The sequence below is a fragment of the Pelophylax lessonae genome (assembly GCF_965119305.1).
Source record: "Pelophylax lessonae genome assembly, chromosome: 1".
In the NCBI taxonomy this organism is placed as follows: Eukaryota; Metazoa; Chordata; class Amphibia; order Anura; family Ranidae; genus Pelophylax; species Pelophylax lessonae.
The window spans coordinates 407,968,692-407,983,612 of NC_138768.1; the positions used below are offsets into that span (position 1 = coordinate 407,968,692).

The window sequence follows — 14,921 nt, forward strand, 5'->3', positions numbered from 1 at the left end:
ATGCTCTTTTAGGGGAGAAACTAGTACAGAGGAATTCTTGAGGGGGTCACTTAATGCTTGCATGTCCAACTTTCCTGTTATGTCTATGGCCAGCTTAAGGGATGTGTACAGATTTTTGTTTGAAATAGTAAAGGTAGCACTATGATTTGCTGAGCATTAGTGTTAGATGAAATCAAGAACACATCCCAGTGCCACTGTGGCATATCAATAACATTCTTATTTTAAATAAATACATTGTCAAACAAATTTGTAAGTTTTTCTCAATTATAACAAAAGCTTTATGTTTGTACATTTAAGGCACACATAAATTTACTTATATATCTTTATGTGAATCATCTACAATTATGTGGGTACTCTACAACTCTTTGTCAAGTTAGAGAAAGATCTACATTTTTCGTAAAGTGTAATTGTGAATTTATTGTTACTTGGAACTAGATCTTACCTAATACTGTACTTCTTTTAGTGCTTTGGACTGCTAGGAGTTAACGGCGCTGGTAAAACTACTACTTTCAAGATGCTTACTGGAGATACTGATGTGACTGCTGGGGATGCCTTCCTGAAGGGTCACAGGTGAGTAAGGAGCATATCCTAAATCCAACACAGCTGTATACAGTGTGGTTAACTGTGTATGCTTAAATTGTGTTTCATAGGATAGGATGTGTTTGGCACTGTTTAAATGAACACCTTACAGTGGTGTCCAAACTATTTTCAAAGAGGGCCAGATTTGATGAAGTGAACATGCGTGAGGGCCGACCATTTTGCCTGACATTCTTTGGACCATTAAAATTAAATGCAAATTAACTATTTTATGCAAAGTTTATTGCAAACGGCATACTTTTCATTTCGTCACATGGATGACAAATCTAAACAGGTGTTATGCCAGTTATCATGGAGAGAGCGCTGGTCCTGTCATACTAGCGCCAAATTTATTTGTGTTTTGTAGTGCTCCCTTATCAGGCTAAAGCCTCGTACACACGATCAGATTATGGAACGATCTTGCGTCCGATTTTTGTTGCAGGCTAGTCTCATATCGAAAGTGAAGAGGTTACTTTCATATGAAAATTCCCGTACGACAGAATTCAACTTCAGAAGTGATTTCATGTGTTGAATTGTTTTGTATGTGTTCTTTCGTTTCTGAGCATGCCTAGTCTTGCTATTACGATTTTTTTCAGACAATAACTGTTGGATGTTGTATTGACGTATGATAAAAATTTTATAGCCTGCACATCCAGATTTTGTCAACGGAAAATTCGTTATCGGCTTTTTAAAGCACTATACTAATACTGAGCAAGGGATATAAAGCTGGTGGGGATGGGCGGTGGATGTTAACATTTAGTGTATTCACAAGTAATATGGGTGTTGAAAGATCCAGAGATCCCAGTGGTCCTGAGCAGCGCTCTGGGATTCACAGGGGCCACAACAATAGATTTTTCCAAATTATCTGTGGGGCCATATTAAAGCGGCCTGGGGGCCGCAAATGGCCCGCGGGCCGGACTTTGGAAATGCCTGCTAAGGGCTCTTTCACACATGGAGTCCGTCAGACGGACTCAGTTTTTTCTCAGTGGGGGATCGATCCGCCGATCGCCCGCTGAGCAGGAGGATGACAGCTGTTCTCCGCGCTATGTGCGCAGACACAGCTGTCAGGTCCCCATGCATCTCTATGGGGGAATCGGTTGGGAAAGGACCGTCGGTCCGTTCTCATCCGATCCGCTGGACGGATGGAAAATAGGGTTTCCATCCATCTAGATTTGACGGATTGGATCGGATGTCAGCGGACATGTCTCCGCTGACATCCGATTCCCCATAGAGATGCATGGTGTTCAGATCCGCCAAAAAAACTGACAGGCGGATCTGAACAGTCCGCCTGTGTGAAAGGGGCCTTAAGGTTTGGTCCACACAAAAGTCATATAGTCCTTTTTCTAAGTGCCTATTACATTATGAATAGCTGTGAAACACAGCAGAGCTTTTTTTGTAAAGGTATGACGTGTGTAACATAAATTTTAGGAAATATGTAGACAAACTTACATTTTGTAATGAATAATATATGGATCACTGAATACTTTACTTTTTTTTTTGCAGCATTCTGTCTAACATGGAGGACGTTCATCAGAACATGGGTTACTGTCCTCAGTTTGATGCTATTAATGAGCTGTTGACAGGGAGAGAACACTTGGAGCTTTATGCTTTACTGCGTGGTGTACCTGAAAAGGAGGTTTGCAAGGTAATACATTCCCCTAAAGATAAATCAGTGAACATCTGTAATAATCTGAAAGTCCATTTATTTTTGTTGGCAACCTTACCTGTTGGGTAGTGATTGAGTTTTGATTAGTTACTTGTACTCTTTCCCAGATCAGAATTGTCAGGCTGTAAAGCCATTCTATCATATACTTGAGCTGATAAACAGACACTTGAAAATTGTCATATACCAAAGGTGCTATGAGGATTACTTAAAAGAAAAAAAAACAAAAATACAAATTTCCTTTATCCAGCAGTCCAGAGAGTCAGCCTTCATGGTCTGTGACGGTGACGGTGGGCTGACATTTCTGCTCCATTAGGGAAATATTACAGTTGTTTTTTTTTAGTAGATAGGGCTGCAGTATTATAAGCGTGTGAAAGTAGTGATTTAGACTTTTACAAATGCCAGGTGTGAACACCCTGAGGGTTCTAATTAGCATTGCACTGATATCGGTATTAATACTGCTTGTACTTATGCAAATGCTCCAATACAAAAACCGATGCCTTTGGACTTAGTTCACATATGTGTGGTTTGCAGTGCGATTTCAAAGCCCGGTCGGGTGCAATTTTGTTCAGGTGCAATTCCAATACAAATTGTAGTGTACGAGAAATCACACCTGAACCAGACTGAAATCGCACAGGACTCTTTTTCAAATAGCACTGCAGCCAGCCCGCACATATGTAAACAGGCTGTAAAAACTCACTGAAATGTACATGAAAACTAATGTGAAACTGATGTCTCTGCAAGTGAAATCTGTGCATTTTTCCCATCAGTTTTCATGCATGTATGGTGTGAACGAGCCCGAAAAATCTGTCACATGACACTAAAAATAGTTATTGGTATCGGTATTCTTACTTAAAAAATTGGCATCGGTGCACCCCTTGTTCTAATATTATTGACTGTGATTAAAAAAAATACTGCATGCATTACAATACTTTTTTTATTAAGACCCCTGTATTTTTTTAATAATTAAATTGTATGTGTAGCAACTGGTACTGAATCACATTAAAAACCAGTGCCTCTTTTCTTTGTGGCTGGGAGCTCTGTACTCTCCATAGAGACAGGCCTAACCTACTGAACTGCAGTGCTATTGTGTGAGATACAGCCTGGCTAGATGGCACATTTCCTCAGTTTTGCATGATCCCAGATGGCATGCTGTCAGTGTTAATAAATTTCACTTTTCATACAAAGCCCTCTATCTAACCTGAATCACGCTGGCATAAAAATGTGTATTTTGTATTAAATGATGTCCTTAATCCACGGTGTATAACCAACTTGTATTTTACATATAGGATATCTAATTCAATTATTATTTGCTGTCTTTGATTGTTACTGGTAGTTCAATGTCTTGGCTTATTCTCCGCAGCCACAGGAATTCTGACATTGTCTCTGTGTGTTACATTAGGTTGCTGAATGGGCAATACGGAAGCTAGGACTAGTGAAATACTCTGAGAAATGTGCAGGGGGCTACAGTGGTGGGAACAGGCGCAAATTATCCACTGCAATTGCGTTAATCGGAGGACCACCGGTGGTGTTTCTAGTAAGTAAACTTTAGCTTTAGCTATTTCTAATACACTGATACTGATACACTGGATACTTACTCAAATGAATTGCTTATTTAGATCCTCACCTTACTTCATTTTGAAAAATCTAAAAGAGATTGTACAGATGTTGTAAAATCAGTTTGTAACATGTAAAGCCTACTCAAAGTAGTATTAAACCCCAAATGTATTATATTGCACTTACCAATTCTTAGATATGATGGCTTCATTAGTTTTCTTTTTTAGGCTTTATTTTTTCTATTTTCATCTGGTGATCCAGCCAGTTAGTCTGATGCTTTTCAAAAGAGCAAGCTCTCTTGCAGTTAGAGGATTGAGACACATCATTTAACATGCTATGATCAGCTTTTATTTATATATGTAAAACCTTTATCCCAAAAGCAGTATAAAACTGTTTTCTGTAACTGAAGTAATAGCTGCAGTTTTGTCTTCAATTTGTTAACGTATTTAAATCTGCCAGTACTCCCCCCCCTCCCCCCTAGACTGACAATACTGTTGTCTTCTTTATAATGCACAGGGGAGGAGTTCTGTAGTCCACAGAGATAGCTTAGAGGAATGTAACTGAAAAGTGCAGAGGAGTAAAGGAAGTTGTCAGGTCACAAAATTTCTTACAGAACCAACAGGCATTTATTTGCATACCCAATCAGATATAATAAAACACTTTAGAGTATTTTTAAGAGACAAAAGAGGGAGCAATGTTAAAACATATAAGCGTTGTGGTCAAAGGTAAATTGTTTGCAGAGTGGAATTAAAACCAAATTTTTAAAGCGGTTGTAAACCCTAGAAGAAAAAAAAAAAAACCTGCAAGACAAAGGCATAATGAGCTAGTATGCATAGCATACTAGCCCATTATGTGTAACTTACCTTAGAACGAAGCCCCCACATGGACCCCCGGACATCGCTGCGGGCGCTGCCATGATCCCTCGCCGTCTCTTCCGGGTTCGGCGGCTCCGGCGCGGTGATTGGACGGAAGAGACGGCTCTGGCGCGATGATTGGCCGGACCCTCGATGACGTCACTCCCGTGCATGCGCGCGCGGGAGTGATTTTCCGGCAAGCTCCCGGCAAATTAATTGAAGGTCCCCCCCGGACCTTCAGAGCGCATGCGCCGCTCGCGAGTTTTAGGAGATATTATTTGTACCTACAGGTAAGACTTATTATAGGCTTACCTGTAGGTAAAAGTGTCAAAAAGCGGGATACTACCGCTTTAAGTACTTTATATGGGACACTGCTAGTGTTTCTTTGGAAAATTATTTGTCAAGCAACCAATCAGATGCCATCATTAAAGAATAAATTTACCTTTTGTGTCATACTACTTTAAACCCAAATTCAGGGTGTAACATGTAACATTTTACAAATATACCAGCCTCCGCACCCCCCCCCCCCCCTGATTCCCTGTTTTGGCAGCTCTGCCTGCCCAGCAGCATCATTCATTCACAGTGTTCTGTGAATGAATGGACTACAACTACTGACAGCCTTTGTGGCTGTCGGCTTGTAGTTCTCAATGATCTACCAAGGTGCTGTTAAGCACTGTGGTAGTTCATTGATTCTTCCTGTCAGTGTAAAACTGCCTGCCCATATGAAGTACGGGCACACAGATTACACTGACAGTCTGCAGGAGACCTGCATGGTATTAGTGATATGCTGATCACTGGTGCAATACTTTCCAGGCTCCTATAAAAAAAAAAAAAAAATATATATATATATATATAGTAAATGCACTTTTTTTTTAACTGCAAAAAATGTGCATTTAATATTTTTTTTAAAAGGTGAAGTTATCCTTTAACCTGCAGGAAATAACAGATAATACTATTGTCATCTGAGGGCAAAGGTTTCACTTTCCTTCTCCTGTTTGTGCTCATGGAAAATGGATGGTGTAGGACAGGCTTTTTCGACCAGGGTGCCCAGGCACTTTGGAGTGCCCTAAGGCTTCTCCAGGGCTGCCTTGGTAAAATGTCTAAAAAGTAATTGAAAATTGTTAACAAGCAAGCAGGTGGATGAAGCCTGTATTTTAATTACGCAAAGACACAGGTTTTCATTATGCACCATTACGACTTTCTAGGCATCCTAACACCCAATTATGTCATCAGTTGATAAGGAGGATGTCTGTTGTCTACACAGCATTCTTGTTTGACCCTCCTCTGCCCCTCTCCTTCAGCACTTGGCTGACATTAGCTGACCAATAGAGAGAAATTGAGGGAGGAGAGAAACATTGGAATACTAGTCAGTTTCAGTGTGCAAAAATGTATTTGCTTTGGGAAAAAAATCACCTCCAACGTTGGGTGTCCTACATTCGGATGTTGCTGCATTGTGTAAAACTATCAGCAATAGTTTTTTACATTTTATAATGGACTATAAAGACTGTCCATAATGGTAAAGGGGGCCTTGACTGAAAAAAGGTTGAGAAACGCTGGTGTAGGATATGTACTACAATTACATTCTTTTGTACATTCCATATTTATACTGAAATAGGGACATACAAACCATATGTGAAACTGAAAAAGATGCATGAAAATAGAGTGCTAGCTTTGCAGGATATGTACTGTCTTTAAAATAAGTTCCTATGTTTTTAAACAGGATGAACCAACTACAGGCATGGATCCAAAGGCAAGGCGCTTCTTATGGAACTGTGCCCTAAGTATTATTAAAGAAGGAAGATCAGTTGTACTCACATCTCACAGGTTAGTGCTATTGTGTAACCAACCAAAAGCAGAAAATTACATTGAAATGTATATATATAGAAATGCATGTGCGCATATACAGTGTGTGTATGTGTATATATATATATATATATATATATGTATGTATGTATATGTGTATATATATATATATATATATATATATATATACACACATATATATATATATATATATATCTATATCATGTCTCTGTGTTACAATGATATGATTATTGTGTTATAATTTTAACATTATATTTCTACCCTTTAACAGTATGGAAGAATGTGAAGCTCTCTGTACAAGAATGGCCATAATGGTTAATGGAAGGTTTAGGTGTCTGGGAAGCGTACAGCATCTCAAGAACAAGTAAATAATTTATTTTCTTTTAAATCTTATGGTTTCTGCACCAAGTATTCTTAAAGGTTTCGATTTGCTTATTCTACGAAAATTTATGGTCAGTGCTTAGTATACAATTGATAGAAATTTTGTCTTGTCCTAAGTATTAGGCCTCATGCACACTTGTGATCAAAATCACTGCTTTTACAGGCGTTTGAGCTTTTTTTTTTTTTTCCTCTGCTTCTAAACTCCCTTTCATGTTACCCTATGTGTCTATGCACACTATAGACGTTTACAGGTGTTTAGAGGCAGCAAAAAAACATCACTTGCACATTCTAGAAAGGAAGTGTCCTGGCATTTAGCGGTTGAGCATTTTTTTTTCATTTCAGTGGCCAGAATAAATTAATATTCTGGCCAATGAAATGAATAAACGCCCAAGCGCTTGACGTGCCTAAACGCCTTTGAAAAAACACGGCTTATGAGGGTTTTTGCAGCTGCTTTTTTAAGAGAAAAGAGTTTAGAAGAGCCCCAGTGTGCATGAAGCCTTGAAGGCTCAAACAGCCCATACAACAGAGCGAATTTCTTTCCTGCAGTCACAGACAGTGTTGACATGGGAATCCATCCTGCCGAGCCATTGTATTCTCCCGGCGGGGGCGGCTTCCCCCCGCAGTTATTATTGCTAGCCGCTATAGCAGCCGCTACCAATAATCCAACAGGGCTTGTTGTATTCAAGTTGATCGATCGGTCTTGATCAATCATGGTTCGAAGGCTGGCCATAGACAGTTCAAATCTCAGCTGGTTTAGCAGGCATAAATGGCCGACCTTACTTCATAGCTTGATAGGAGTTAATTGAATTTTCAAGACTGAATATAAGCCAGTCATACACTGACTGAATTTCCTGTGGTTGCAGGAAAGAAATTCGCCCAATTCCCGCATCAACACAGATAGTGTTGATGCAGGAATCCCTCCTACCGGGCCTTTGTCTTCACCTTACGAGGGGGTGGGGTAAGCCGTCCTCACTGAGAGAAGACAGTGATTATTGCTAGCGGCTATATAAGCTGCTAACAATCATTGCAAGAGATTTCAGCAAGCTAGTTGTACTCAAGTTGATCAATCGATCAACTTGGTAAATTCAGTCTGCCCATTAACGGTTCGAACCATGTTTGCCTGGCCTAACTCCTCATATTGCCCTAAAATTTGCTATTAACAATGACTGTATGCAAAATGCAGTTACAGCTGATCTCCATGTCTCATTTACCTTTAAATAGTTTGGTTGAATCAAGCTAGTCCAATTGAACTATTTACTAGCAGTTGTAGCAGCTGTGAGGGATGTATAAACTTTAGCCTTAAGCTGGATACACACTATACAACTTTTGTTGTTAGATTTCCTTTAGATTTACCTTCAACTATATAGTGCAAGGGCCGGCCTGATTACATACAAATTGAAAGTGTTTAGGTTTGACCTCATATTATATGGTTTTGGAAAATCTAAAGGAAAAAATCTAAAGACAATTATATAGTGTGTATGGCCCATTAAGCTGGATTAACACTATACAATTGTCTTTAGATTTTTTCCTTTAGATTTACCAAAACCATAAAATATGAGGTCCAACCTAAACACTTTTAATATGTATACAAATAGGTCCTTGCACTACATAGTTGAAGGTAAATCTAAAAGAAATCTAACAACAAAAGTTGTATAGTGTGTAGCCAGCTCTCGCTACATACAGCATTCAACACTATGTTCCAGCAGGGGGATGAAAACTTCTGTCCCATTCATGGAACAAAATCGAGTCGATCAGCCATTTCGATGAGTTTTGTATTTATTCATGAGACAATTGACAGCTGTCCGTGATACTTTTTTTATTTGCACTAACCTACAATTTTTCAGGACAAGCTTTCGGGGTATGTCCCCTTCTTCAAGATCCAAGCAGTACTCTGTCGCAAGTGCACTAATACTGCTACAATGACCTCAAGCATGTATTTATTCATAGAATACAAAGCTTCCGCTGAATGGCTTAGCAGCACTAAACCCCGACTCAGCCTGACTTGATTGTGTTCCAGGAGTGGGAATGGGAAGTCCTGCTGCCAGAATACAGCACTGTATACTGTATGTAGCTAAGGACATTTTCTACAGCGGACACAGCCACTGCAACTATTAGTAAAGTAAATAGTTCACTTGGACCAGCTTGGACTAAAACAACTGGAGATTGGCTTTAACTTTAGCAGCCAAACGGATCTCCGTTTTCAAAAGCCATATGATTATATTTGAGTACTGCACTTTGTACATTGCCCTATTGAATTTTTGAATAAGCCTACAAATCTGTACATTTGTACATTATTTTTTCTTTACTATATATTTGTCTAGATTTCACAATGTAGCATTAAAATGTAGTTTACAATATTTTTTTCACTGTGCTTTTGTCTTTGATCTCAATGTCTGCATATATTGTGACAATAAAAGTGTTCTGATTCTTCCTATCTAACAGGTTTGGAGATGGGTACACAATTGTAGTACGGATAGGAGGTTCAAATCCAGACCTAAAACCTGTGGAGGATTTCTTCAGCCATGCCTTCCCAGGGAGCATGTTAAAGGAAAAACATAGAGGAATGCTGCAGTATCAACTGCGGTCCTCACACTCTTCCTTGGCTAGGATCTTCAGCATCCTCTCCAAGAACAAGAAAAAACTTCACATTGAAGATTATTCAGTCTCTCAGACCACTCTTGACCAAGTGAGTATCTATGTGTGTTATAAAGTGTGTGTGTGTGTGTGTGTGTGTATATATATATATATATGTATATATATATATATATATATATATATGTATATATGTCAAATGGGATCTATCAAATAATGTCATACCATCTATCGAGTAATTGCAAGTCAATATTTTTGCACAAATGACAATCCAAAAATGGTCTTTCTGCATGAACAAGCTAATTCTTTTGTCTCTGGCCCTCTGCAGTTTTTCTGTTATCTTGTACAATGTCCTAGTTTATTAGTTATCTCTAACTGACTGGCGCCACCTAGTGTATCTATTACAAATTTCACTCAAAATACCATGCAGTGCTTTAAGATATCAAAAAGCATTGTCCACAAATAAGCTTTATAAAAGGAAAGTGAGTACTGCTTTACTACCTTTCTTTTAAATGTTTAGATATTTATAGTGTATGCAGGTTGAGGGTGTATTGTTATTGGTTCACATGCCTGTGGAAGGCATAAGTGATCCCGTGGCGAATTCGCTGCAGGGATCACTTTTATGTTAAAGCAGACTCCCTGCTGTGTAAAAATATACCAGGGTTATGGCAGCTATCTACTGCCATAACCCTGGTATTTAACGTCAGAGTAGTGACGTAAATACATGGTGGGGTGGTCCGGAAGTGGTTAAATGAGCTTTGACATGCGTTTTCTGAAGTTTTGCATGGTGATGCAGGTGATACGGGCCATGGCAGTTAAGTGTATTACTTATTGTTTTCTTTAAGACAATTGTACCTGCTAATTCCAGGTCTTTCTAAAGCTCTCCACGAGTGGTCCTGGGCTCTTGGACAACTCTTCTGATACTTATTTTCATTCCTCTGACAGAAATCTTTTGAGGAGCACCTGGTCGTGGCCAGTTTATGGTGAAATGATATTCTTTCCACTTCTAGATTATGGCCCCAACAGTGCTTACTGGAGCATTCAGAAGTTTAGATATCCTTCTGTAACCAATGCCATCCGTATGTTTTGCAACAATAAGGTTGCGAAGGACTTGAGAGAGCTCTTTGCTTTTACCCATTATGAGATGTTTCTTATATGAGACCTTTTGTAATGAGACGCATTAATTTGCACTGACAAGGGGCAGGATTGCTTTTTAATTCCTGATAGATTTCAGCTGGTGGCTTGGCTTTCCTTCAATACTTTTTCCCTGTGTCATTCCATTTTATTAGACACAACTTAATTTCTGAGCTTAATTGCTTTGGTTTCTTTGTATGTATGGATTGCATGGGTTGTTACCGACATGTGGTGAAATTTTATGTCAATAGTAACCTTTAGAAATATATTTACCTCGAAAAATGGTGACGTGTTCAATATTATACAGTACTGTGCAAAAGCTTTAGGCAGGTGTGAAGAAATGCTGTAAAGTAAGTGTGTGCAAGTGTGCCTAGAAGAATTGATGTTGTTTTGAAGGCAAAGGGTGGAGATATATAAATACATAAACATATATATATATATATATATATATATATATATATATACACGTATATATATATATATGTATATATATTACAAACAGGAAGCCATATTTGTTCATTACATACATAGACAGGCTCAGCTTCCTACTTTACAGTGCTAAATTGTGGTTTGTGGTCTGCTCTTCGCCACATTAGGAGTCTGCCAGTCGTCCAACACGATGCACTCCCTGTGTGGCTGTTGTGAAACGAAGACAGGGAAATTCCACTGTACCACTGAGTCCTTCTAATGAATAATCTACACATTTCTACATTTAATAAAATAAAAAAATATTGCTAAAATATAAAAGTGTACATTTAGGTAAACACAGCAATAATAGCTCAAAATATCTTTTCACTGAAAGCATACTTTTAACAAAAAGTGTTTGAAAATATAATTTTTTCTACTTGCAAAGTAACATGGACTATTTGTGTTTTTTTTTTCTCTAGGTGTTTGTTAATTTTGCCAAGGACCAAAGTGATGATGATCTTTTGAAGGACTTGTCATTGCACAAAAACCAGACTGTTGTAGATATCTCTGTCCTGTCATCATTTCTTGAGGATGAGAAGGTTAAAGAAAGCTACGTGTGACAAGTCAAACTGGACAAGCACAGAGGATTTTCATGAAAAGCCTCCCTTGGCCACGGCATGGAAAGTAAATGGAAAGAGGTCAGGTCACTAAGACCTGAGAAGGGAGGGAGGCATCATAAACTGGACTACAGAGCTACCACTCAATGCAATGCAAATCAATGCAATGACAAACACAATTCCAGAACAGAGGCAGTGCCTCTCGTGTTGCCTTGTTGTACTGTACAAGTAGAAGACTTGAACTTAGAGGCCAACAGTATGACAATGTGAATCTGTAATGTTGCACCCACTGGATCCTGCCCAAAAGTGGGGTTGATACAACAGCTACAATGTACATTTTATATGTCTACCAGGTTCTGTTCCAGGATTGCAGCAATCTTACCACTGACAAATCTTGACCAGTTACTATTTATTAATGTATGAGGCTTTGATATGCGTCAGGAGAACCAAACTTGGTTTGTTCAGAAGGACTAGCTTTAATATTGGGGATATGTGTGTGCGCTTCAGGAGATGTGTTGTCACCACTGAGGCTGCCCTGTGTATTTTTTGTATCTGCTTTATAGCACAGGCCACCATTTTGCAGTGGATCCTACTAGAGAAGCCATTATCAGCATTTCAGATCAGGCCAGTGTGAAATCCTAATATAAAGACTGACTGCATCCAGTATTTGTAATTTATTTAAATTATCTAGCGTTTACTATGATCTCATTAATAAATGTTAGTAAATCAAAAAACATGAGCCACAACGTATCGTTTGTGGATGCAGACCACAGTATAGTACTTTTTCTTATTTTTTTTTTTTTTTTTTTTTTATACTGCTTTAGATCCACGTTTTCTAAAGTTGTTTTCTGTTCTGTAGCATTGTTTGTTACAGTTGTCTTTTGTTGTTTTTTTGACATTTTACCAATGTCTTTAGAGTTTTTTAAATTTTGGAACCTTGAGTAATATATTTTGTTTTACTTTGATCATGACTTCTAGTTTACTTTAGGATATTTTTGATCATGTGCAATTACCTGCATGTGATATGTTCTTTCTTTTATAAAAAAAAACAAATGCACTCCTTTTGGTACTCCAGTGCATTTTCATTAACAAGCCAAGCATTTGAAATACTAGTCTTTCCATGAGTGAGACTTGGATATAAGTGCAGTAAGGAAGATAAGCTTAGTACCCAAAGTATACATCTCAGCCACAATCATTTTACATTACCCCGCTTATGTTCTTGATGCATTGTCTTTCAATTTGGTCTGTGTTCTACATATTGTCATATTTCATCCTCAGCAAATCTTTATTGACAGTCAAATATTCAACATGTACATGGGATTATATAGAAGGGCAGTGGATAGAGCAATTCTATTTTTGGGCAAGATGCGGTAACTGTGCAGCCAATCAGATTTCAGTTTTCTGTAGTTAAATTGGTGAAAGATGAATTCTGAATGTTTGCTGTAGGTTACATCACGTCACTTCTTTGCCTTAAAGTTGACTTAATTTAAAATCTGAGCCTGCTTTGAACAATCAGGGAGGTATTAGGGTGGTTGGGTAAAAGAGAGTTTTAGCTTTCTGGCTTAACAAGGAGCCCTAGTGACATGCTTTGTGTCACATGATGACCTGGTGCTTTGACAGCCATACCAGAGGTGCTTACATCAGGAGAGTGTTTCGTTTAAACAGAATGAAGGTTTCAGTGAAATCAGTGCCCGGAAAGCAGGCAATGTAACCTAACGCTAGGTTTAGTTTACATGACGTAGCAATGAAGCCCTCCCTTAACTTCCAAAATGCCTCAGTTTTAGCTAAGGCCTTGTGTATTGCTAATACAAGCCTATGTGGAAGCCAATCTATAGAGCAGGGTTTCTCAATCAGTGTTCCTGCAGAGGTTGCTAGGGATTCCTTGAGCAATGATCAATTTCTGCCTCTTACATAAGTTCCCACTGACACCATTGGTCTTTTTATCGATTTGTAAGGGTACCGGTAATTCTTCCAAATGACCACAAGTATAAGGTGCATTCTTTCTACTGACCATCAAACTAATGTATCATGAGCTGTAGATATAGTAATTTTTATCAGGTGTTCCCTAGGACCGGAAAGGTATTTTAAGGGTTCCTCTTGAAAAGGTTGAGAAAGGCTGCTTTAGAGCAATGCAGAACTCCATTTATAACGTTACAGTGTTTTTTCGGTAATGTTACAATCTACACGCAAGCAAAAATGTCGCATTTTCAGCCACCTTGTTGTCTTTCAGTGTTTAGGGCTGGTCTGCTCAGTTTATTTGATCAGTGTTTAAGGATAACTACTTTAGGAAAAAGAAAACCTCTTGCCTTTCCTATTAACTACATATGCTCCATCATAGACCACTGATCAGTACATCACCTTCTTACAAATGCCATGGCTTACCTGGCACAGGGGACATTTTAGTTCTTCTGTGTGCTGGAAAGCCAGTGTAGCTGCTCTTGCACAGCTATTTTTCTATAGGGAATTATAAAGCAGCTACAAACAGCCACACACGTGCAATGAAGGAAGAGGGAGATGCAAGATCTGAGGTCTGTATGGGGACCTATGTTTTGCAGATAATGGGTTATAACCTTAGATTATCAAAAAGTATGCTTTTTAGTTATCCTTTAGGGGGGCAATATATTATGGAAATCTGTTCAAATCTGAATGATCAAACCCCGAACAAAGCTACCTTCGATTTAAATGTTCAACAACTATACAGAGCATGTATGCAATCTTCCGTTACTGCTTCACAGGCAATTCTGAGTTACCTCTGTTCATGTCTGCTTTATCAGCAGAAATGATTAGACATCAGGTGAACTTTCCAAGCAAGCAGAGTCCTGCTTCATACAAATGGAGCCACTGTTGAGACAATCTCGATTAATCTGCGGCCACCTTTAATTCTGGTTTGGATAGGACAACATTACCTCACTAGCTACTGTGCTAGGTGGAAAATGAAGGTGACACTGGCAGGGTATTGTCACCCAAGTTAACAGCTAACAGGCAACGTTGGAAGGAAAACCATTTGGTTTTGCTTTCAATGTCAATAATCCTTCCTAAATGTTAAGTAGTAGAACACGTTTAATGTACTTATCAATGTAATTGTTATTTTTTTTTTTTTTTTAATCTCAGTCTATGCAAGAAGCATTATAAAGCCCTGCACCTTATGTTTCACAGGGAAAGGTTGATTTTCTTGTTCTTTAAAACATTGCCTTACCAGTTACCGTTATTGCTGGATGATAAGGACAGGTTATCAAGTAATCAGTGGCAATTTTCATGTGCCTAAATTATGCCAAGGGTGCAGTGCCAAGTTATCAATATTTCTACTATAACGAT

The 14,921-nt window shown here is 38.6% G+C and overlaps 1 protein-coding gene across 1 annotated transcript in view; it reads left to right on the plus strand.

The window, feature by feature from the left end:
• ABCA1 (ATP binding cassette subfamily A member 1) overlaps nucleotides 1-13,184 on the plus strand; it is a 153,702-nt gene extending 140,518 nt beyond the window's left edge. The window contains exons 44-50 of the mRNA XM_082243976.1: nucleotides 464-570; nucleotides 2,080-2,221; nucleotides 3,642-3,776; nucleotides 6,371-6,474; nucleotides 6,746-6,838; nucleotides 9,298-9,541; nucleotides 11,469-13,184. Coding sequence (XP_082100102.1) covers nucleotides 464-570; nucleotides 2,080-2,221; nucleotides 3,642-3,776; nucleotides 6,371-6,474; nucleotides 6,746-6,838; nucleotides 9,298-9,541; nucleotides 11,469-11,609 — 966 coding nt within the window. The 3' untranslated portion in view covers nucleotides 11,610-13,184. The remainder of the gene's footprint in view (nucleotides 1-463; nucleotides 571-2,079; nucleotides 2,222-3,641; nucleotides 3,777-6,370; nucleotides 6,475-6,745; nucleotides 6,839-9,297; nucleotides 9,542-11,468) is intronic.
• The last annotated feature ends 1,737 nt before the right edge of the window (nucleotides 13,185-14,921 follow it).